The 22,264-nt window shown below is 49.2% G+C and overlaps 1 protein-coding gene across 1 annotated transcript in view; it reads right to left on the bottom strand.

Annotated features, from left to right (window-relative positions):
* Positions 1 to 12,811, bottom strand: part of tpo (thyroid peroxidase) — a 124,279-nt gene extending 111,468 nt beyond the window's left edge. The window contains exons 1-2 of the mRNA XM_038798812.1: positions 12,745 to 12,811; positions 10,286 to 10,399 (exon numbers count right to left, since the gene is read on the bottom strand). Of these exons, the coding sequence (XP_038654740.1) occupies positions 10,286 to 10,379 (94 nt within the window). The 5' untranslated portion in view covers positions 10,380 to 10,399; positions 12,745 to 12,811. The remainder of the gene's footprint in view (positions 1 to 10,285; positions 10,400 to 12,744) is intronic.
* Between the last annotated feature and the right edge of the window lie 9,453 nt (positions 12,812 to 22,264).

Here is a 22,264-nt window from a genome sequence, read left to right on the forward strand (position 1 = left end):
GGTGGGTGGGTGCACAGGGAGTGGTGATGCCTGGAGAGATGGGCAAAGGAGTGTAGCCACCTGGGGTGACCACTGCCCAAACACAAAATGGAAGATTGCAAGGAATGCAGGGAAAATGGACAGGTTGTAAAAAGCAAGCAGCTTGCAGAGCGCTTGCATATTTGGACTGCTGCAGAAACCAGTTTTGACTGTTGCAGAAATCAGACAGCACTATGAAAAGAAAACAGTTAACATATTAATGAGGCGATACCGGGCGATCCCCAGGCACAAAAGAAACAAGTTAACACAAATCGATACATTCAATGGAAGGCTAGAATTTTCGGCGCCAAAGAAGCCCAAAACAATAAGTCCCAAGAACCGCCCCAGTGATCGAAATACTGCCACGTTATTGGGGAATTCAAATCAATCGATTGGGAAGAGACCCAATCAATTACGAGAGTATAGAGGGTCCACCCAGGTGGGTGCAAGACCCTGAGAGGAGTATAAGACAGAGACCGCGACCCCAGCTCTCTCTCTCTGTCAGCCTCTCCTTGACCAGCCAGCCCTCCCAGCAGAATGCCATTGCAGCAGAAGAACCTTGTGCAGGAGAGGTCTGGGCAGAAGCCGCCAGCAAGTAAGTCACAACGCACGCTACGGGAATAGACACTCCTGACCCCTTTAGACCATAACCACTGGAAGCCTGCGGACCCTGGACAAAGCTAGAAGCCGTTGTTCCCTGATCCGGCAGTCCCCTTATCCAGATAAGTATTTGGCCTAGTATTGGTAGGATTAGCCGAGTCTTATAGTTTTATATGCATGATTAGTAGATTACTGTAATATAATAAACGTGTCTTGTTTGAACTTACTAATTGGTGTATGGTTTTATTGCTTTGAACTTGATCTTGAAAGTTGTGGCGGTATCTTAGCGATACCTGGTGACTCCAAAGCTAACGAACGAAACAGAGCAAAATTGAGTGTTAAGCACACTCACCCAGAACGAGCAACAAAGGGTCCGGGGGTCAGCTCGCATTGCGGAAGAAAGTGACAGAGGCATCATAATGGTTGTGCACAAAGGGGTTTAATGTGCGGTACAATACCCCACTCCGGTGGTGCCACCCCTCCACCCCAAACCCTGCCCTCCCTACCTCCTATCTACTCCCCCAATCTCCTCCCCCTCCCCCAGTGCCCTCAATGATCCTGGCCCTCCTACCTCCACCACTATGTATAGGTGTGACACCAGGTTGCACATCTGAGGTGGAGGCTGCCAACTGCCTACCTCATCCCGTGGCCCTCGATGACCCTGGAAGGCGTCCTCTGGGGGCTCTTGGGCCAGCTCCTGTGTCACCGGCACATGCACAGCCGTGCTGCCCTGTACTGTGTTCTTACTGTGAAACACAGCTTCATCAGAAGGGTGGACCTAGGGGAAGCTGGTGCCCATCGTTGCCACTCATTGGGACGGTCCTGGTTGGCACTCAGTGCCCCTTCCTCCCGGCTAGTGCCCATAGGGCCTTGGGGTCCACCTTGGGGCGGAGGGGCAGCTGGTTTGAGTCCCGGCTGCCCCTGTATCATCTGGCTCTGCCAGCCCTGGCGGTTCCCTATGGTTTGCACCATTGTGTCGACGCCCTCGGCGATGCTCCTCAGTGACTGGGACTCATCCCCCAGTGACCGGGCCACACTCAGCAATGCTTCAGCAATGCCAACCTGTGACTGGGACAAGCTCCACAGCGCCTCGGTCTTTCCCAACTGAGAGCAGGACATGTCCTGCTAAACCTCATAATTTCAGCCTGGTACTGGGTGACATCCCCCAGCGAGGCAGACATTCTGTCGAGACCCTCAGCCATGACTGTCAGAGAGTGCACGGCACCTCAGACACCTTCAATCATGCTGCCAACATCGTGCACCAGGCTGTCCTCTGCGGTCGCCACCCGAGCAGTGTTGGCCAGAGAACCAGCAGCCCTCCTCCAAATGCTATCTGCCTCCACCAGATGTGCATTATCAGCTGTGTTGTGCTCACCAGATTGTGCCCCAGCTGCCTGACCACTGGTATTTCCCACCGAAGTGTGTGTATCTACGCTGGCGGAGGATATGGCAGCTGTGCCGCGAGTATAATAGTTGCATCCCCGGAGCTCCCCTCCGAGGTGTTCTCCTCGGAGTCAGGAGGGAGTGCAGCCCGATATGGGCTGGCTCCATTGGCTGGAGGACCTGCGGGTGAATGGACATGTGGTCAGTGGAAGGGATGGGTCAGTCAGTATGGCAATCAGTACTCACATTTGACAGGTTGTCCAGGTGGAGCCCGGTGGTTCCTCACCCCTGCGGCGGGTGTCACCCTCCGCGTAGGTGACCGCCCTGTCTTCAGCCACAGCAGTCATCTTCAGGGTCCAATCCTCGAAGGTGGTGAGGATTCTGATGTCCGACACCCCACTGTCAGTCTGAGTCCTCTCCCATTGATTGTGGGAGAACTTTTCCTGAGGACACACATGCGTGGTTCACAGTTGTGGGAGGGGTGTGTGTGAAGGAGGGTTGAATGGAGTGGGGGGTGAAGGAAGGTTGGAGGGGAGGGAGAAGGTTGGGGGGGGGGGGGCTGTGGTGCCTACTCAATCGTGCTGCCCTGTACTGAAGGCCAGTCCTCCTGCCTGGTCACACTCCCAGAGCTGATGGCTGCCGCAACCTCGGCCCAGGCTCTTGTGGCTCACCCTCGGGAACCCTCAGGGAACAGGACATCCCTCCTCCGCTTCCAGGAAGCTCCTCAAGTCAGCATATCTGAATCTTGGAGCTTGTCTCCTCGGCGCCATTATTGCGAGCTGGCTGGGGTTGGCTGTGCAAGTGCAGTTTAAGTGCTGCTGGACCTTGTTAGCAAGGGGCTGGCGAGCGCGATTCCGGCAAATCAGCTGTTGAGGCGTTATTTGTGGAGAGAAGCCCGCGAGGCCTTGTTAAGTGTGCCAATTAATGTTGAATTGCATTACCGGCCTCACTGGGCCGAGCGCGGGGGAGCTCGCAGTTATTCCAGTCGCTACAACACTTAGAAATATTTCCGTAGAATTGCGCCCATGGTGTCACTCAGGAAGGAACACTGGGCTGGAACAGCTAAGGTAAGTTTGGAATAAACAGGTATGTATGAAGATATGTGAAATGAGCAAAGAATATAGAATAATTATAGAACATAGAACAGTACAGCACAGAACAGGCCCTTCAGCCCTCAATGTTGTGCCGAGCAATGATCACCCTACTCAAACCCACGTATCCACCCTATACCCGTAACCCAACAACCCCACCCCTTAACCTTACTTTTATAAGGACACTACGGGCAATTTTGCATGGCCAATCCACCTAACCCGCACATCTTTGGACTGTGGGAGGAAACCGGAGCACCCGGAGGAAACCCACGCACACAGGGGGAGGACGTGCAGACTCCACACAGACAGTGACCCAGCCGGGAATTGAACCTGGGACCCTGGAGCTGTGAAGCATTTATGCTAACCACCATGCTACCTTGCTGCCCCAATGGGCCCGGCGTCTGAGCGGGGGGCCCCGATCGCGGGCCTGGCCACCGTGGAGGCACCCCGTGGGGGCACCCCCCGGGGTCCAATCGCCCCACGCCCTTGTGGGGCCTTGTGCTCCCCATAATCAAAATCATGGAGGATTTCATCCACCCCAAACAAATGAGCAAGTACAGATATCAATAGGGGTACAAGCAGTAGGGGTTTTGCAATGTTTGCCTTTTCTTCCATCCTTTTTTACCCAGGATATATCTGGTGGATCTAATAATGGAAATGAATCAGAAGAAAAATTAGAAATTAAATTAAGTAATCAAGGAATAGTAAAATATTGTCCATACAAATAAACAAAGAAAAATCAGACAGGGATAGGGTTACTCAGGTTTATGCATAGCTACCTCACAGATAAAGACAGCAAAATGGCAGAGATACTAAATAGTTTGCCCCAGTATTTACCATGGTAGCTAACATGGTGGGCTGGATTCTCCAGTCGCTGGTGATGGGATTCTACCTTCCTGCTGCTTGTCAGTGGGGTTTCTCATTGAAGCCACCCCATGCTCGGGAAAACCTACGGGTGGGGGTGCACTGTCAGCGGGAAAAGCGAATCGCAACAGCTGGAGAATTCCAGCCAGTAGCCATTACATTCGAAGAAGAGATCAAAAAAGATACATGGCGGGATTCTCCAATGACGTCTGAGGTGGGACCAGCTGTAAGTGAGAATGGAAAATTTGGCATTCCAGTCTTTAGGCCTTTCAGCCAATGAGAGAAGACAGATAATTTTGACCATAGAGACATTTAAGAGAGAATGCGGTGAGAGAATTGATAAACTAAACAAACTTAAAGAAGATAAAATCTTTGTCCTGGATGGGCTGTATCTAACATATAAAAAGAAGTTTGCTGAGAGATTTAAAAAAGGTGATATTATATATAAAAAATTAATTAGAAAAAGGAATAGTGTCAGAGGATTGAGAGACAGCTAATGAGATGTAAAATAGGAGTTGGAACAAGTTTAAAAGCACTGGACCAATTAGCTTTACACTGGTGATAGAAAAGATAATAGAATTGTTCATCAAAAATGTAATTGAAAACATCTAGAAACCAAAACGTTAATAGAGTACTCAACATAGATTCCAAAAGCAAAAGTTATGGCTGATCAACTTCTATCAAACATTTTTGGATAAGTGACAGAAAGGGCAGATAAGGGAGATCTTCTGCGATACAGCCAATTAGCAGCAGGCCAGTAGGGGAGCTAGGCAATAATGGCTGACAGACACTGTCAGGGAGGTTAATGGTGCCATTTTTAAAAGCTACCTTCATACTGACTGAACAGAGAGCTGGGGCGGGATTCTCCCCTACCCGGCGTGACAGGGGGTCCCGGCGTAAGGGGAGTGGCGCCAACCACTCCGGGGTCGGGCCTCCCCAAAGGTGGGGAATTCTCCGTACTTTTGGGGGCCAGCCCCGCGCCGGAGCGGTTGGCACCAGAAGACTGGCGCAAAAAACCAGCGCCAGCGGCCTTTCAGGACCGCCGCCCGGCAGCGGGGCTGGCCGAAAGGCTTTTGCCGGTCGGCGCATGCGCCGGCGGTGACGTCAGCGGCCAGCTGCCGCTGACATCACCACCGGCGCATTCGCGATGTGGGTTTCTCTTCCACTTCCGCCATGGCGGAGGCCGTGGCGGCGGCGGAGGAGAAAGAGTGCACCCAGGGCACTGGCCCGGCGTCTGAGCGGGGGGCCCCGATCGCGGGCCTGGCCACCGTGGAGGCACCCCGTGGGGGCACCCCCCCCCCGGGGTCCAATCGCCCCGCGCCCTTGTGGGGCCTTGTGCTCCCCATAATCAAAATCTATTTAAAGTTGTGGGTCAGGTGAACTCCATGATATACTTTGGTTTTCTCTCAACCCTGGCCCATAATGGATCTACTTGGTGTACTGCTGTAACTCACCAAGGTTCCTTAGACGTCACCTTCCAAACCCACGACGACTACCATCTAGAAGAACAAGAGCACCTGGGAACCCCACCACCTGGAGGTTCCCCTCCAAGCCACTCACCATCCTGACTTGGAAATATATCACCGTTCCTTCACTGTCGCTGGGTCAAAATCCTGGAACTCCCTCATTAACAGCACAGTGGGTGTACCTACACCTCAATGACTGCAGCGGTTCAAGAAGGCAACTCACCACCACCTCCTGAAGGGCAACTAGGTATGGGCAATAAATGCTGGCCTAACCAGCGACACCCACATCTCGTGAATGAATTTTTAAAAAATCACTTCTGATTCGTCTAAACTCCAGAGAATAAAGGCCCATTCTATTTGATCTTTCTCCAGAGGACAATTCCTCCATCCCAGGAATTATGGGCTGGATTCTCTGTCAGCGGGATCCTCCATTTCGCCGGTAACACACTCACGTCCGAGGATTTCCCAAAGGCGTGGGGGGTGCCCACAGAGGAAAGCCCATTGGCTGGCTGAAGTGTAACACTTCCATTTAAGAACTCTTCGGGCGGGATTCTCCGTCTTGCCGGTGGCCAGCGGAGTTTCCCATTGTGGGCAGCCCCATGCCGTCAGGAACCCCCGGGCTGCCCGTGCAACGGAAAATCCCGAAGGCGGGGAATTCAAAACGGATAACCTCACATTTCTTTTGTATTCCATCTGACAAATCTTTGCCTACTTACCTAACCTCTCCAAATCTTCTTAATGCATCTTTGCACCCTGCTCACACCTCACACTTCCACCTAATTTTGTGCAGTCTGCAAAATTTGAAATGGGCTGAATTCTCTGTTTGGGAGAGGTTGCCTGATTCTCCATTGCCCGATGCCGATATCGTAACCGGCAATCAACGGAAAATCCCTTCCGACGCCCAAATCGAGGGCGGCACCGGTTTGACCCTGGTTTTCTATTCTTCATCCCTCCAAAATGGCATCGCGCGCCATCCCTCAATGCTCCACTCCCGATGATCCGGCTTCCTGACCACGCGGGAACGTGTGGTCTCAGCGATCGGGAACCCGGCTTGGAGGCTGCGGACTGTGTCCAGCACCACCACAGTTGGTGGGAGCCAAGCTGCTGGTAGGGGGGGGGGCATCCGCGAGGGCTGGGGGACTGGTGGGGGATGGCCAGTGGGGCAGTATTTGGCAGGTAAGCTCCGCACATGGCCGGCGCCATGTATGGCACGACCGCCGCAAGTCTTCGCCGTGCACATATGCGGCCACGGCCCCCGGCCATTCTCCAGCCATTTTTGGCATGTGACCCAGGAGTTTTACCCACCGTGGCTGCTAGCCCCTCACTGGTCCCAGGACCGGTGAGGGTTCAGCACCGATTTTGGCATCGTAAAACTCCACAGTTCCCACGCTGGCGTCGGCACTTAGCCACAAAATCGGAGAATCCAGCCCTTTGTTCTCCTGCCAGAGATGAATTACCTCTAATTTGCGCTTGCGCTGGGAGCGGTGCCCAGAAGCGATTCACTGTCCTTTGTCATGCAAATTTATGCATGGCAGGGATTGGAAGGGATTCCCTGGCGAATGAAGCTGTTGGCCGTCATATTGAGCCAGGGGCCCGACAGCGAGGTTCGGTGGTTGGTCCACTTATCCCTCAAGTGCAATTCTCCCCCCAACACAGGAATTTCTTGGGTCCCCCCCCCCCCCTCCCCAACAGTACAAGGGTAGCCGACTCCCACCAGCTACCCCCAGAACAGAGCCTCTACCAGAGACCTCCCCCATAGCAGAGACCCCCCCTCCTCCCCCCGCCCCCCCCCCCCCCCCCCCCCCCCCGTAGCAGAGACTCTCCATATCAGAGACCGTTCCCTCCCTCATAACAAGGACCCCTACCTGGGAGCCAGAGAGCAGTGCAGACAGAGATAGTTAAAATAATCACTACTTTAAAATTGACTTGTGCCCTACACCTCCTGCCTCAGGCAGGGAAAGCAACAGATGTAAATTCCTCAAAAACGAAAACCGCATCTCCAGGGTTTAAACCCCCTCAGATCTTTGCTCTGCAAGGCTTTCATTCACATCAATGAGAAATTGCTGTGATTGACAGCTTACACATCCAGCTGCCTGGACTGTTTGATTTCCTTTTCCTTCACACTTAAATAAATCTCAAGTACCCAGCTGTGAAACAAACTGCAATGTTTACAAATACCGAGCTATGATTTACAGCTGTTGGACCACATCGAAAGCAGTGAAGTGCTTTCCTCTCAGCAGACTTTTTCTTCATTTTCCTTACCTCCTCATGACATTGGGATAGCAATTGTTCCTTGGATAATTTTTAGGTGTCCCAGGTGGCAGCGACTCCTTGAATTTGCCGCAGTGGAGATTGACACCATAAAGGACACTTCAGTAAGTTAGGGCTGAGTGAATCAGGCTCAGCCATTCAGGTTTTGCTGGAGTTGCAGCAACTGAGCAAGTAATGTGTCCTCACCTTTCTGTGCAACCAGGAAGAGCTGAAATGTTGCCCTTTGGCTGCACAGCACCCCCGATGGACACTATTTGTCAAGACTGCCCTCCTTGTGTTCTTCTTAATGCTCCCTAGGTCCCCACCCTCTGCTTCCTCAGGAATAATATGCAAACTGGGATTGAATTTTTTGCAATTTATAAAGTTCAAGAAATGATTTGATCAAAGTTTTCATGATATTAAGGGAAATTGATAGGCTCGATGTAAAGATGAATTATTTTCACTGATTGGAAAATCCAGGACTAGGGAACATAGTTTAAAGATAAGAGCCAAATCTTCCAAGAGTCAACTTAGGAAACATTTTGACATGTAACAGGTGAGGAAAGTTATATTGTACATCAATTGACAAATCAATTGTTAATTTTAAATCTGAGGTTCCAAAGAATTTTGTTAACCCAACAGAATTGACAGGAATATGGAGTTAGGGTGTCATATCAGTCATGATATTATTGAATGGTGGAACAGAAGGAGCCAAATGGCCCACTCCTGTTCCGAAGTTCCTCTGATTTACCCGAGGGGTAATGCTAATGAGGCATGCGGCCTAAATTGGATTCTGCAATTGGAGAAGTTGCCTCTCGAGGCACAACCGAAGGGGGCAGCTGATATCGACCATTAAACTGAGGTCAAAGACTACATCATGTCAGCTTAAGTCCTATTGCTTCTGGCACGTGCTCACAGCACATTGCCTGTTTATTAATTGGCTCTTTCTCATTTCTACACCAATGGACAGATTCATGGCAGGGTTACCTGTCAGCACTTTGCCTAAATAACCATTTATTAACCTTTATATTAAGCTTTGAATGTCCATTTTACCTTGGGAATCATAATTCTCTCCTTATTTGATATCCATAGATGTTCATGCCAGCAGGGCATCACTGTTGGGCAAACAAGCAAGAAATGTGACTGCCCTTCTTAACTCAGACGTGCCATGGCCTATCAGAACACCTTAATTTCCACCCCAGCTGAGTTCAGTTAACTCAGAAAATACCTTGTGATCTTCCTGGTTGACGTAGTTCATCCTCAGGGAGGCAGTGGCGCAGTGGTATTGTTGCGGGGCTAGTAATACAGAGGCCCAGGGTAATGGTCTGGGACCTGGGTTCAGAATCCCACCATGGCAAATGGTGAAATTTGAATTCAATAAAAATATGGACATTAAAAGTCTAATGATGCCCATTGAAATTGAAAATCACTTATTGTCACGAGTAGGTTTCAAATGAAGTTACTGTGAAAAGCCCCTAGTCGCCACATTCCGGCGTCTGTCCGGGGAGACTGTTACAGGAATTGAACCGTGCTGCTGGCCTGCTTGGTCTGCTTTCAAAGCCAGCGATTTAGCCCTGTGCTAAACAGCCCCTATGTGACACTGTTGTCAATTGTCTGGTTCACTGATATCCTCTTGGGAAGGTCATTCTTACCTGGTCTGGCATACAATGTGACTCCAGAGCCATAGCAATGTGGTTGACCCTTAAGTGCCATTCGGAGAGGGCAATAAAAACACAAGAGCAGCATATTTAATGAAAAAAAGCTTTAACATGACTTCGGATTTTCCCAAATAATTCAGACATTTATTTCTATCAAACCAGTTGAAAATACTCCTTAAATCTGACTCATAGGAACCCCACAAACGTATAGTTAAGAACATCCCCTGACAAATAACATTGGATATAGGGTGCGATTCAGTAACCCCGTTGCACCCAGAGGCAGGCGCAACAGTTGAATCACGCCCCAAATCGGGCTCTGTGCTGGGTGCTGGGCCGATCACAAGTGACCCGACTCGCTCTGCCCGGTGTGAGCTGGATCACTCACGGCTCATTTATATACCCTGACACCAGATTCCCCCGGCACCAGGAACTTAATGGTTGCACTCGGGAGACCTCATGATGACGTTTAGTTCCGCTCTACACAAATGTGAAGCAGGTGTAATGACATTTGGGGGGTCTCCCAATCCATTGGAGACTCATGAGTGATTGGGGACAGGATCAGGTGGTACTCCTGAACTCCCCCTGGCACCTGGGCACCCTGGAAGTGCCACCCAGGCACTTTGGCAGTGCCCCTGACACTCTGCCAGGCTGGCAGTGTCAAGGTGCCCAGGTTCCATGTTGGCAATGCCAGGGGCCGGGACCATGGGGTACTTGCCACTTGGAGGGGGTGTCAGGGGGCATTCCTGGAGGCCTCCCCAAGTTAGAGGGGTGAGGGACGGTGCTGTAGCCGCTGGGAAACACCCTGATAATCACGCATGACAGCGGACTTTAGTTTCTATCCGCTGAATTGCGCTCATTATTGTCAGCACATAAATGCTCATTATTGCCTGCAAAAAAAGTATATATTTTTAATGCAAGTAGCACTTTCACACTAGTAATAAATTTGAAAACTTACCTGTCTCAATCATTTCGCGTTCCTTATAAAAAGGGAGCAGCAATCGGACACAGAGGGTCATGAGTACAACCGCCAGGATTGTCATTAATCTCATTTTGAAGGATAAGGTCAAATCTAGACATGTGGAGAAAAACAAAGTTACACAGCCTGCAAATATTTCAAATTTGTTATTGCATTAGATAAGCAGGTTAAGGGCAGCCCAAAGGCTTTTATTAACATGGAAGCAGGTCTATGAGTGCAGCTCTGATAATTGCCTTCTATATTGATCAATACAGGTATTGATATATCATACTTTAGAATAGAACAGCTACAAGCCTAAAGTGAGATTAGCTATAAATGCTGCACTTCACAAACGTTATATTTTAACCTGCCTGTTTCATTGCAAGATAAACTGGGGCGGGGGTCTGGAAGATAGCTATTTCGCATTTCTTCCTGGAAACAAGGCCCATGTGATACAAGTTGCTGTGGAAATGGGCTCTGAAGGGAAAAGTAAGTATAAAATCCATTGAGGTGTTGGGTTGAAGTATCTCGAATATCACAGAATCTCACAGGCAGTCTGTAGTGGTCTGAGAGAAAGAGTGTGTGGAAACAGATATTGCTCATCCTGCAATGAAGCAACTGGCACAATGGTTTGCACTGCTACCTCATAGTTCCAGGGACCCTGGTTCAATTCCAGGATCGGGTGACTGTCTGTGTGGAGTTTGCACTTTGTCCCGTGCCTGCGTGGGTTTCCTCCGGGTGCTCCGGTTTCCTCCCACAGTCCAAAGATGTGCAGGTTAGGTGGATTGGCCATGCTAAATTGCCCCTTAGTGTCCAAAAGGTTTTACAGGGTTACGGAGATAGGATGGAGGCATGGGCTTACGTAGGGTACCCTTTCCATAGGCCGGTGCAGACTCACTAGATGGGCTGAATGGCCTTCTTCTGCACTGTAAATTCTATGATTCTATGAAAATATTATTTTCTGATAGTCACCACACAGGACACAGTTGGGAATTCACACTCAGATTGAAGAGACCAAGTACATGGGGGGGGGGTTAAAGTTATCTGGAGGATTCGCCTGGATTAACTAGAAAAAGAAATCCCCAATGTGTTTGTCACGGTGAAAGTCTGTTCAGTGATTAGTGGCATGATTTAGCCAAAGAATTTCTATTTCCGGTTTTGGGTGGGTTTAGCGGGGCGTTTCTCAGTGGCAGCAGGGCTGAGAAATATCTCGCTAATCAACGGCACTTTGCTGTTTTATTTTGGCCTCGGGTAGAACCCCTCAGTCCAGACTTTGAGGGAATTCCTCTAAGTGGTGGGCATGTTAACCAAGATAGAAACAAAGTCTTCCCTTAAAGCAATTAATGCTGCTCCTGTTGTAACTCTCATGAGAGTCACTGGGTGTGGATTGTCAGGTTCCCCGTTACCTCGTTAATAAGAATCTTTCTTAGTGTCACAAGTAGGCTTACATTTACACTGCAATGAAGTTACTCTGAAATGGGGAGCAATCTCCAGAGAACAAGTTGACCCATCTTCTTTTCCACTGCATCAGTAAGTTCAAGAAATCATTTGTGAAAAATAGATGTTTACACTTAAAAGATGTCCACAAAGCATTTAAAATAAGATGAAGTGATTGTCTCTACAATTTAATCAATGTCATGCCGTCCTGCATTCAAAGTCATTCATTGCACTAAAGTATTGAAATATCCAATAATTTTAAGCACTAAATGTAGGAATTTAGTGTCAAAAATGTGAATGAGCTGCTAATTTGAATTAAGCAAATTAGAATGAAGAGCATTTGGAATTAGCCACAAAACAGTGTAAATAAAGATTTTGAGTAAAAATAATAATCACTTATTGTCAGAAGTAGGCTTCAATGAAGTTACTGTGAAAAGTTCCTAGTCGGCACATGCTACCACCTGTTCGGGGAAGCCGGTACAGGAATTTCATAGAATTTACAGTGCAGAGGGAGGCCATTCGGCCCATCGAGTCTGTACTGGCTCTTGGAAAGAGCACTCTACCCAAGCCCATACCTCCACCCTATCCCCATTACCCAGAAACCCCACCTAACACTAAGGGGCAATTTGGACCCTGAGGGCAATTTATCATGGCCAATCCACCTAACCTGCACATCTTTGGGCTGTGGGAGGAAACCGGAGCACCCGGAGGAAATCCACGCAGACACAGGAGAACGTGCAGACTCCACACAGACAGTGACCCAGCGGGGAATCGAACCTGGGACCCTGGCGCTGTGAAGCATTTGTGCTATCCACAATGCTACCGTGCTACAATGCTACAATGCTACCGTGCTGAATTGAACCCGTGCTGCTGGCATTCGTCTGCATATTTAGCCCACTGTGCTGAACCAGCCCCCATTAAGCTTTCAATAATATTATAAGCCATGTTGTTATTCTTAAACATTAAAAATAATAGCATCTATCAGAGGCAAAATATGAACTAGATTCCAGAATAATACTAACCAGATTTCAAGTCAATGTTTCTCCTTTAAGACGTTTTGATTTCTGTGGCTTTCTGTGCAGCTGTGGCTCTCGCAAGACAGATATCCTTCTAGTTGCCCTTTCATGTTGCCTAAATGTCTTGACTTTTTAAACATCCTTCATGCTCTGTTACCCGAGCTTTTCAGAAAGTGTTGTCAAAGTGCCATGAGTGCTCATCTAGACCCTACAAACCAAAGTCAGAGTCAGACTCCTTATTGCTACTGACGTCAAGAAAGAGCAGTGTAGTCAAAATTACCAGCTTAAAATAATAATGGTCAGGCGTGTTCTTTGTACTTCATGTTTATGTATAACTTTCTAACTTTATAAATTGACCGATTCAACTGGTTTTCAAACAAGCATTTTTCAATACAGATGAATTCCTTTTTTAAACTAACCCTGTTTTCATATTGTTTGAAGATTGTGCTCATGATGCCTAACCTAACCTGATCATCCATACCCAGTTTGGCTACAAGCACCTCAAAATATATCACCTTTAATCTCCACAGACAAATAATTCTGCTCCAGGGCCTTACAGGAGGGCAAGGAAACATTCCAAATTACGAGCTCTGGATCTTACAGATTTCCTTTAAATCTCAATCCTGTCTCCCACCCTTTTACCTTTCATGCTCATTTTGATGAGGGGTTTCTGGATTTAATTGGTTTCAAAATTGAAGCCATCTGCAAAGCTATCTTTCATTACATGATAAATACTTATTAGACAATCATCTGTCAAATTGTAAATCAGTGCCAGTGAATAAACACAATGTATTCAACAGAGAACAAATGAAATGTCAATATGCAGAACCACGTAAAAAAAACAGGTAAAGTCTTATTGCATGCAATGAGTATCAGAAAGAAAAGAATGAAGAATTTGCATTTAAATAGCACCTTTCATGATCTCACGTCCACCTTCTTTCTTCAATAGTGGGTCAGTGATATTCGGTACCATTTCAATGTGACACCCAGATAGCATCGCAGATTATATGCCATCAGACCTGCCCCATCATGGAATACAGTGCAAAACACCTGACTGCATAATTAATAAGGTCAGGGTCGGAAGATTTGCCATGTTTTCCCGCTGGACACTGTGGTGGGAAACACACCTCGTTCCTGCCCTCACTACAGGTTTTAGTCCTCAGATGTGAGAATTCTGCCCTAAGTCTTTTTTAACCACTAGAACTATTTAGGCATGTTCAGTAAATGGTGCAAGCTAGCTGCCGTCTCTATGCTTAGTACACATTGCTGCTCAACACCATACTGAGCCTGGAACTGTGTGGGCAGTACTGTACCATTAGCCCTATATTAACCATTTATGTGCCAGAACCTTGTACTTTCACAAGCACCCACAAGAGCTATTCAAAAATAACCAGATCATCTGGTTCAGTGGTATTTGCCAAGCGATGACTACTGCCCAAAATACCGGGGAGAATTCTCCTGGTCCTCCTACAATAGCATTGCGGGATTGCTTATCTTCTCCCTGAGAGGACAGTTGGGGCCTTTGTTTACCATCGAATTTCTACTATGTAAGTCCTTCCTGTTTATTTCCTTTGTTCCCATTTTTAAAAATGTTCTTTTATAATTTTGGCCTGTGTACTCATAATCGGATTGTGCCTTGAAGCAAAAGACTCAAAGTTGAAACAGCCTGCTTGCCAGGACACTGTGTTCCCAGGTTTTTTATTTTGGAGAGGAGAAGCCAGACTCCTTGCCACCAAGTGGACCTTAGGAACGGGTTTTGGAAGAAGTCGGATCGATTAGTTAACTGGCAACCTGTGGATTAAGCAGGAATAGTGTACTGCTGACAATGATCAGGGACAGTATACTGCTGACAGCAGTCAGGGACAGTGTACTGCCTGACAATGGTCAGAGATTGGCTCCTGCATGATGCTTTCTGAGAATTTAGCAGAAGTGTTTAGACCTTGGAAGTGAAGGGAACAGTCTCTCTTTCTCTCCCCTCTCTCTCTCTTTCCTCTTTGCTAAAGTGAAAGAAAGCAGTGAGTGTCTTCCACACCCTTTGCTGTGAACCTGAATGAAGCTGAGTATGCAGAGAAGGGAGACAACCTTGCCAGAGTAAATCATTACCAGCCGAGAAAGCAGGAAGTGCCAAAATGAAAACCTGAACTTCGGAAAGACATTGGGCGGGATTGTCCCGCAACTGGGCGGATGGCCCTACGTCGGCGCCAAGAGCGGCGTGAACCACCCCTGCGCCGGGCCGCCCTGAAGTTACGGAATCCTCTGCACTTCCGGGGGCTAGGCCAGCGCTGGAGGGGTTGGCGCCGCGCCAACCGGTGTCGAAGGGCTGCAATGGGCAGGCGCGAGTTGGCGCATGTGCAGAACCGCCGCCATGTTCTGGCGCATGCGCTGAACCGCTGGCTTGTTTCCTGTGCATGCGCAGGAGGTTTCTTCTGTGGAGCTTCCCCATGGCCGGCGCGGAGGGAAAGAGTGCCCCCACGGCACATGCCCGCCCGTAGATCGGGGGGGGGCCTGATCGCGGGCCAGGCCACCGTGGCCCCCCCCCTCCCGAGACGGATCCCCCGCACCCCCTGAGGACTCCGCTAACTGCCCTCCAAGCCAGGTCCCGCCGGGATGGACCATGTCCATTTCACGCCGGCGGGACCAGCCGAAAATGGTTGACCGCACAGCCCATCGGGACCCGGAGAATTGCCGTGGGGGGGACGCTGCCCCCGCCCGAAAATCGGCGCCCGAGAATTCTGCAGCCGTCGTTGGAGCGGCGGGGCGGGATTCACGGCGCCCCCCCCGGCAATTCTTCAACCCGGCAGAGGTCGGAAAATCCCGCCCATTGACTGGAATCCATTCCAGCGCATCAAAGATCCTTTTACTTTTTATTTAATATTTTCTTTCTCTTTCCACCATTCTTCTGTCTCTGTGTTGTTCGTGTGTGACTGTGTGTGCAAAGAGTGGGGTGAGTTAGAAAGTGGGGTGGGGGGGATGTGAAAGGGGTAGTAGACAGTCAGTTACATTTCCTGTCCGTTTAATTATAATACTGTACATAATACAAGGTTAGTTGTGTTGTAAAGTTACAAACCTGGTGACTAGTTTACGGGACTCAACCAAAGACCTCGGGCATTTAAATAAAGAGCAGGATTCTATGTTTGGGCGTCCAGGTATTGAGGCCGGGACTAAATTACGTGGGGTTCATGTTCCCCTTGAGGGTGCTATTTGTGGAGCTGTTCAGCACTCTGCCCACTTGAATCTAGAGCAATTACCATTACCATTCCCGCAGGCGTCAGATTCGCTGGGGCCAGAATTGGCGCTGAAGAGCTTGACAAGCTGAAGATGCTAATAAGCATCCCCACACACTCTCATTCCAGCCAAGAAGATGGCTCTGAGGAGACCTGCACCACAATTTCTGGATGGTGATCTGGATAGGATGCTGCATGCAGTGGAGGAGAGGGTGAGCAGGAGGCTCCAGCCTGCCATCATGAATCGGGCCTGGGAGGAGTTGGCAGAGGCAGCCAGTGCTGCCAGCCTGACATGGCAGACTGGCAAGCTGTGCCGCAACTGCAAGAGGATGAATGATCTCCTTCGGGCAGCTCGGGTAAGTCTTTGGCATCACTACCATCCCTCACATCACACCCCCACTTCCCTAGAGACCTATCACAACCAACATGCCTGCATCTCCCTCACACCCCAACCTGCACCAAACCTCAACACTTCCATTGTCCTCTTTGGTCGGGTGCCTTGCCACACATGCCATCAGCTACAGACACCTCCGTAGAACTCGCCTCCATGTGTCTCACCTCATCCTTTATGTGTCCCTTATCTCTGAGGCGGAGTCACCATGTGTTAACCAAGTGTGCCCCAAATGCAATATGATGTCCCTATAGTCAGTGAAGCACCCCTCTCCCACAGATCACTCCTTCCCAAGATCTCACCATGTCTCTTGTCCTTTGCCTCACAGGAGCCCCATTAGCCGAGGCTGGGCTGTCCGGCATATCTCACCCCCAGCCACATCCCCAGCACACCTCGGAGCACCAGCGCAAGGAAGACATCAACTTTTTTTTGCCTCTGTCACTTGCACCCTCCACCATCGCAGAGACTATCACCTCGGTGAGGCATTTTACTGATGAACTTCACACATACTGTAGCACATCAGGTTAAGGTAGGGACTCCTGAGGGAGCGGATGGTTGGAGGGCTGCCTGATCCCAGGAAAGAGATGCAGCCTGGACAGGTATCGCACTTCTGGAAAGTATGATCCCATCACTGGTGGAGATGCAGAGCCAGGATTTATAGGAGGGGGTGTCAGCAACTTTCCAGCACCTTCAGGTGCAGCTGGAGGAGTCCAACTGCCTTCAGGTAAAGGAGATAGTGCCGACAATGCATGGTCAGCACTAGGCCAACACTAAATGGGTGGCATCAACAGTGATCGTCACAGCCATGGATCAGGGTGTCCAAATCTAGAGACATATTGTGGGGTTGATGGCTGAGGCTTAGGAGATGGGAACCCGGTCACAGGCAGACATGAACGAGACCCACCTGAACTTTTTTGTCTTGCTCCAGAGGGTGTGCCAGGTGGAGGATGTGGGAGCCTGCTATGAAGCTGTGTTTGGGGGGTGGCGGTGGAGGGGTTTTGGAGGATGTTAGAGGCAGAGCCCCCAGGACACTTGAATGTTCCACCTGAGGTCACCCTCAGACATGGCAGGGAATATGGCCAGATGTATGAAGCCGCCTTGTATGACAGCTTATCCAGTGAGCGAGCCATCACCGGTCACCATCTCCATAACCACCGGCCCCACCCTCCCCCAAGGATATATGGGCTCGTGAGATGGAATGGCCACTGCACATGCAGGGATCACCCGGGAAGACAGTGGAATATGATCCTGAAGGCAGGATTCAGACTTTTTCAAACGATGAGGAGCACCAATGCTCAACTCAGCGAGTCGCCATCATCCTCGGTCCCTTGGACAAGACCCGCTGATACTGCCTTCCCAGTGCTAACACCCTGTTGTAATACAGGTCAGATCCTCGGAGGGGGGCTGGGAAGCTGGGTTGGTGGGATGGAGTGAAGGGCAGTGGGACAGGGAAGGTGCAGTGAAGGGAGGAGGGACAGGAAGGATGTGAGCGGCTATGGGGAAGAGGGCATCACTTGGGAAGTGGGTTGTTATGGAGAGATGGGACAGGGCGGGAGAGCACTAGTGGTGAGGCCTCTTAGTTGGCAAATCGAAAGGTGGGGTGGTTGTCCCATGTGTGGTGGCCCTGGAGAACATGGCGCTATGCCCTGTTCTTCCTGGCCATCCTCATCAGATGAGGCCTGGTTTTCTCCCTCTGCCTTCAGCATGGCCCCCCTCTGCGCAATGTTGTGCAGGACACAGCAGGCCAACACAATGTTAGTGAGCCTCCTGGGGCTATATTGGAGCACCCTACCAGAGTAGTTCAGGCATCGGAAGCGCACCTTTAGGACACCAATGCACTGCTCAATGACGGTCCTGGTTGCTGCATGGGCATCATTACAACACGTCTCCGCATCGGCCTGGGGCCTCCGACCAGGCTTCATTAGCCAAAACCACAGTGGGTAACCCTTGTCAACTAAGAGCCATCCCCTCACTTCAGTTTTACCCTCCACCTGCCCCCACCAAACCCACCCCACACCAGGCCTATGATGCGGGAGCCTCTATCCTCACCACCCATCCCTGTCAACAGGGGTACCAGTGGCTGCCGCGACTCACGTCAGTGATAGACTCTGTGGCCCATGTCCTGTTTCCCCAGTGGGCCGACTGCAGGTGACCTGATTGGGTGGGCCGTATGGGCGTCCTCATTTGGGTGGGGCTGCAGTGTGATGTTGTACCTGGGTGTGCTAGAGAAGTGCTGATAACCTGCCCGGGAGCTGGATAGATAGTAGCAGGTTGGAATGGGCAGGCAGGGCTTGGAAATTGTTGGTGGTCCTGAGGAGTGGGTTAGCCCATTGATGGGTCAGCTGGGATCTGAGGGTTTCCAGAATGGTGGCCTGGGTGGGTTTCCTGGATGGCCATAGGCTCTCTGAACTTATACAGGACAGAGTGAACAGTCAGTATAGTGAGCAGCCAGGCGTCTGTAACTTGTAGCAAATGGATGAGTTTAAAACACAGATTGCAGCAATGGTGGTCTGAGCCAAGCCACCCCGATCCCGAGGGAGGCACCGCAAATCCACGGACTTCTCACCAAGTCGCTCCCTGATACTCCCCGCTAGATATTGGAATACATGCAAATGCCGTTTTTGCATGTCCCCACCTGCTTTTTTGGCCGATGCCCGATTCGCTGCCCGATAGCGATTCGCATTCCCAGCATCACGGGTGGAGAATCCAGCCAAAATCTAATTTCACCTGTAATGTGACTCCAGGTCCAGTGGGGCTGGAATTGACCGTGCACTCGCCCAGGGTGTTGTGACAACTAGGAACACAACTGGATAAATGAGCCAGAATGTATGGTGGTATCTATGCTGGTTTAGGTGAGATGAAGCTATGCTCCAATATTAGGGCGGCACGGTAGCACAGTGGTTAGCAGTGTTGCTTCACAGTTCCAAGGTTGATTTACTGTCTGTGTGGAGTCTGCACGTTTTCCTCGTGTCTACGTGGGTTTCCTTCAGGTGCCCCGGTTTCCTCCCACAGTCCAAAGATGTGCAGGTTAGGTGGATTGGCCATGATAAATTGCCCTTTGTGTTCAAAAATGTTAGGGGGAGTTACTAGGTTACGGGGATAGGGTGGAGGCTTGGGCTTAAGTGGGGTGCTCTTTCCAAGGGCTGGTGCAGACTCAATGGGCCGAATGGTCTCCTTCTGCACTGTAAATTCTATGATTCTATGATTAGCACAGGGGTGGGCAAACTTTTCCGTGCAAGGGCCGCATTCAGAAATTCACAATTCACAAAGGGCCGCATAGTATATTAAGTAAAATAATTACTTCACCCGGTTATGATTGTGGGCGCCTCATATAGAACATAGAACAGTACAGCACAGAACAGACCCTTCGGCCCTCGACGTTGTGCCAAGCAATGATCACCCTACTCAAGTCAACGTATCCACCCTATACCAGTAAGTAACCCAACAGCCCCCCACCCATTAACCTTTAAAAAAAAATTTAAAAAAAAAAAAAAAAAATTTTTTAAAAAAAAAAATTTTTTTTTTCTTTTTTTTTTTAATGACTTGGTGGGCCGCAGAAATACCTTTGGCGGGCCGCATGCGGCCCGCGGGCCGTAGTTTGCCCACCCCTGGATTAGCAGAAGCCCAAATGTAACACCGCCCTTGAATCAAGACACCTGAGCAGCCATGCTTAAAGAAAATTGATTTGCGACTGGAACAGGCGGATAGGGCCTAATGGGGCTAGTGTGGGCTGATATAAAAAGTAATGAAATAAAAAATCCCCTTCACACTGAGGATGAAGATCACAAGGCAAGAAACTTTTCTCTCTCCCTCTGCAAACTCTTTACAACTTTACCGTTTTAAACACGAGCCTGAGCAGGAAATGAGACATTTTATCTGGTCCAGCAGCAGCCCCTGTCATTGGAATTACTGCTGTTCACTGAAGTGAATAAACTTGTTATTGCAGGAGAACAGGACACATAACCATGGCTTCGATCTGACTGTTGGCTGGTGAGGGCAAAAAAAACTGACTTAAGTTGAACTAGTTTAAGATTGATTGGTTCAAGCAGTTGCTGCAGCTGAAGAACCAGACTTGTAGACTGATTTGACTGCTGGTCAGGCGATGAAGGCTGGAGTCACATGATTGTGGGCAGTTGTACAAAGGGCAGCATGGCAGCACAGTGGTTAGCACTGTTTCACAGCGCCAGGGACTCGCTTTCGATTCCCGGCTTGGGTCACTGTCTGTGCGGAGTCTACGCATTCTCCCCGTGTCTGCGTGGCTTTCCTCCGGGTGCTCGGGTTTCCTCCCACAAGTCCAAAAATATGTGCTTGCTAGTGAAGTGGACATTCTGAATTCTCCCTCTGTGTACCCGAAAAGGAGCCAGAGTGTGGCGACGAGGGGATTTTCATAGCAACTGCATTGCAGTGTTAATGTAAGCCTACTTGTGACAATAAAGATTATTATTATTAAGTCTGCTTCTTTTCATCAATCAAATGAACTAAAACCAATAAACTGTGGCAGAAATTTAAAAATGTGGTTCCCTGAAGGGATACTGCATCAAAGAATCCCAAAGGGAAGTTAAAACATGAAAATAAAATGTGTCTGTTCAGGTGCATGGGCACAATAAGACTGATGTAGCATTAATTCACTGCAAGACGGAGAGTGAGTGAACATAGGCTTTATTAACCAAGAACTTGCCTGCCTGTGTTTGCTGTACAAATAAGTGGCGTCCCCAGGCGGCCGGTCTATATACCGTCTGAGGGAGGGTGGAGCCAGAGGCAGAGCCCACCAGGTTCCAGTACAATACCTATAAGGAGATCACATTACCATTGGGCCACAGTGCTACACAGACAGCTTATACTATGGTGAACACATTCACCACAAAGACAAAACTTCTAAACTCGCCTAATCAGTGGAAACTCTCCTCTTCAGCCTGGCAGCATGGTCAGTTTTGAGTCCTTGAAGGGATTTTTGAACCAGCATTAAGGATCACAGATTCCCATTTGCAAAGTGGTTATGGCCACAACTAATCCATGTTTAGAATTTGACAATCACCTATTTCACCTCATTCTTCTCAGATTCCATCAGTGTAAGTCATGAAGATCCCCAGACTCTCATCTGATAGGGTGAGCCATGTTTAAGTGTCTGAACTGGGATTTGATAAAAGTGGGCAATATCAAAGAAAGACAAAGATGCTTGTCTCAATATTTAATACATTAATCTTTGCGATAACATTTTGAAAATGCTGTGTTCAATTTTACAGAAACTTCTGACAAACAGTCATTGATCTGAAATGTTGACTCTGTTCTTCACTTCACAGACCTCTGTAGTATTTCCAGCATTTTCTGCTTTTATTTCGCATTCCCATCATCCACAGCAGCTATTTTGTAAAAGCTGTGTGTCCTATGGGATGGAAACTTTTTGTTTTGTTTCTAGGTTTATAACCTGAATTCTGCCAAAAATGTGTGCCCCACAACTGTGAGACATGAGATCTAACTGCTGTTGGTCCTGAGGCCTCAGTAACATTTCTCACATCACTGCTAATGCATGCTGTCTCTCAACAGGCAGTTCACTCATTTGGCATCACTATCAGGTTGCTTCTTTGTCGACTGATATACCTTCAATTCACCGTGAGGCAGAGACAGCAAGTGAACAGTAGGCTTTATTAGTCATGAACTTGCCCAGCCAGAGTCAGTAGTACAGAATGGATGCCGCCTACAAGAGGCCGGCTTATATATGCCCCGGTGTGGACGGAGCCAGAGGCGGAGCCATACCGGGGTTACAGTACAGTACCTAGATGCAGTTCATATCACCACTTCCAGGTCATAGGTCACAGGTTACAGTGTCATGCATGCATTATGGTGAATACATTCATCACATTCACCCCCTGTTAAAAAAATCAAGTCGAGCCAGGGTGACGTGGGGTCATTA

Source organism: Scyliorhinus canicula, chromosome 6, assembly GCF_902713615.1.
Source record: "Scyliorhinus canicula chromosome 6, sScyCan1.1, whole genome shotgun sequence".
In the NCBI taxonomy this organism is placed as follows: Eukaryota; Metazoa; Chordata; class Chondrichthyes; order Carcharhiniformes; family Scyliorhinidae; genus Scyliorhinus; species Scyliorhinus canicula.